Source organism: Austrofundulus limnaeus, unplaced genomic scaffold (assembly GCF_001266775.1).
Source record: "Austrofundulus limnaeus strain Quisiro unplaced genomic scaffold, Austrofundulus_limnaeus-1.0 Scaffold369, whole genome shotgun sequence".
Classification (NCBI taxonomy): domain Eukaryota; kingdom Metazoa; phylum Chordata; class Actinopteri; order Cyprinodontiformes; family Rivulidae; genus Austrofundulus; species Austrofundulus limnaeus.
Genome location: NW_013952771.1, coordinates 430306 through 432893, shown reverse-complemented (window position 1 = coordinate 432893; position 2588 = coordinate 430306). Strand labels below are relative to the sequence as shown.

Below are 2588 nucleotides of genomic sequence, written 5' to 3'. Positions count from 1 at the left end.
GGTTCTTATTCAAGTCTACCAATGTATCATATGCTTCGAAACACTGATGGCAGCAGGTTTATAATTATCAAGGGGACTGAGCTCAGCTGCTTCACAGTGAGTGTGGTGAGGGAGTAGCCACTGATTGAGAAAGGCCGCGTCATTTCAGCATTATTGCTTCATATTGATTCAGAAAACCTCAGTTTATCCATCACTATGTGCAACTGTAAACACAGGAACATCAAGCTGCTTGGAGATGGTCTTATAACCTTTACCTTTAACATGCTTATCTATAAATTTCTTTCTAATCTCCTGAGACAACTGTTTCCTCTGGTCCATGTTGAGTGTGGTCCACACCATGTCACCAAACAGCACAGTGAGTATCTGTAGCCCTATATACAGGCCCACTGACTGATTACAGGGTTGTAGACACCTGTGATAATTAGTGAACACACCTTGATTTAACATGACCCTAGCTTCAGATCCCACAGAGAAGATAGGCACAGCTGCTCTATAACTGCTCCCAAATAACTCCAGCTTTGTGTGAAATTAAAAATAAAAACACAACTGTGTGGTGAAACCAAGAGAGGAACTATAAGAACTCACAGGATTTCAAAGTACTTACAACATTTTAATGAAAGGAAAAGATGAATTTGTGTATAAAAACAAAACACTTTATTACAATTAGGCTGAAAAGTCCAATGAAAACACAACTACTTTACAAGTACAAATGTTTTTGTTGATATTTACAAGTGTTCTTTTTTTTTCTGATGCCAATAAAAWTTTTTATGAGTAAACACAAAATACTAAAGTACATGTTTACAGTGTATTTACCAAAATGATAGAAAAACAGCTAAAGCAACGTGCATTGTTTTCCACTTAAATATCTAAAGGACAGAATGGGACATGGAGACTATTTATGAACACACTTATATGAATGGAGAATGACTCAGTCCTCAGGAATCAGTTCCCATTAGTCAGGACTGCAGTGTATGATGGGCAGTCTCTGCTGGGATTCTTTTAAAATTGTGATATTCAGAAACAAAAGGGGGATACAAAGCTTTGATTCAGAGACATGTTTTGGATCAACAGAGGTGGATCCTGACTGATCTGAACACATTTCAGTACAAACAGGAAAAAAGGATCAATCTGAAATCAGGTTTGTAGTTAACGCAGCCAGTGTGTTCAGGCTGTGGAACACTTCCTCCTAGCTGCTCCCCCCGCTGGGTTTAGCCGGCGTTTTAGCTCGGACGCCTCCTTGGCGAGCCTGGTTCTTGGTGGGTTGTTGGGTCTGAGCGGCCTGCTGTGCCGGCGACTCGGCAGCAGAGGGGGCAGCGGGCTGCTGAGCGGGGCTGTGCAGGGGCGGAGTCTGGATCTGGGGGGAGGGGGCGGCTGTCACCACCTGCTGCTGGATGATCTTCTGCTGCACCACCTGGGCCGCGGCCGTCCCAGCAGGGATCATCTGCACCTGAGCAGGGCTGGAGGTGACGGCCTGGGTCAGAGTCACAGTCTGGGGCTGCGCCTGGATCTGAAGACAAACCAGATGGAAATGTGTTTTTCTCMTGTTTAAAACTTGATGTGTATGTATGTTTTGTCCTCTTAGCTACTAACAAAGCTTCACTTCATATAAAGTGATTCAATGACACATTCCAGGTTCCTGACTAGAGCTCTGACCTGCTGAGGAGAGGACACGATCTGTTGGATGTTAGCCACAGCTGGCTGAACCATTTGTGGGAGTTTAGCCGCCTGAAAGGAGCAGTAAACAAGAAAATCTCATACCAGCAAACAAATCCACTGATAAATACTGTTTGTCTGGTGTCACAGGTAGCCTACCTGGATTTGTTGGGTTGTGGTGGTTTTTTGGGTCTGAGCGATGGACGTGGTGGTGTAGAACTGGGGTTTGATTGCTTGTTGGAGTTGTGTGGTGGTAGCATAGGTCACCTTCTGCTGCTGAGCTGTCTGCGCTGCCTGCATCGTTACCTGCTGAGGAGCAATTTAAAGAAAAAATAATTAAAAATGTAGTACATTCAACACTTAATTAAGTATTCAGACTGAACTAACACTTTAATTACAAAGGTATGAGTGTGGTGCAAGGCATTTAAAAATAAATTAAAAACAAAGGGGATACAAATTACATCTGTTCTTTTCTAGACTTTTAATTTGAAAGAACTAAACTAATAGGTAGTAATCATAATCACCTATTAAAACTTTATTTAGACAAATAAATTCTAAAATACTTGTTCATGTTTTTCAGAAACCCATCTTATTAAGATAAATAATTCATTATTTACCTACCGTATTTATTAGTGTATAATACGATCTCATGTATAATACGACCCCCCCCCCTCTTTTTGAGCTTAAAAAACATAAAAAATTTAATCCTCAAACTACCTCCAATTTCATACAGACTTCAAGATTTTTCAGCCTTTTCAGTCTTTATACACATCAGTAAAATGATCATTGGACTGTTCATTTTATTTTAACAATATATGTACTAAATGGTATTTTGACAACTAATACACTCACCGGCCACTTTATTAGGTACACCACGCTAGTAACGGGTTGGACCCCCTTTTGCCTTCAGAACTGCCTCAATTCTTCGTGGCATA

The 2588-nt window shown here is 41.1% G+C and overlaps 1 protein-coding gene across 6 annotated transcripts in view; it reads right to left on the bottom strand.

Moving 5' to 3' along the window:
• Nucleotides 1-589: 589 nt before the first annotated feature.
• Nucleotides 590-2588, bottom strand: part of ep400 (E1A binding protein p400) — a 47599-nt gene continuing 45600 nt past the window's right edge. For 5 of the 6 annotated variants that reach the window (XM_014023429.1, XM_014023428.1, XM_014023430.1 and 2 more), the window contains 3 exons: nt 1813-1962; nt 1654-1725; nt 590-1507 (listed from right to left, as the gene is read on the bottom strand). In XM_014023429.1, coding sequence (XP_013878883.1) covers nt 1187-1507; nt 1654-1725; nt 1813-1962 — 543 coding nt within the window. In that variant the 3' untranslated portion in view covers nt 590-1186. The remainder of the gene's footprint in view (nt 1508-1653; nt 1726-1812; nt 1963-2588) is intronic. The other variant, XM_014023431.1, reaches the window with a different exon arrangement.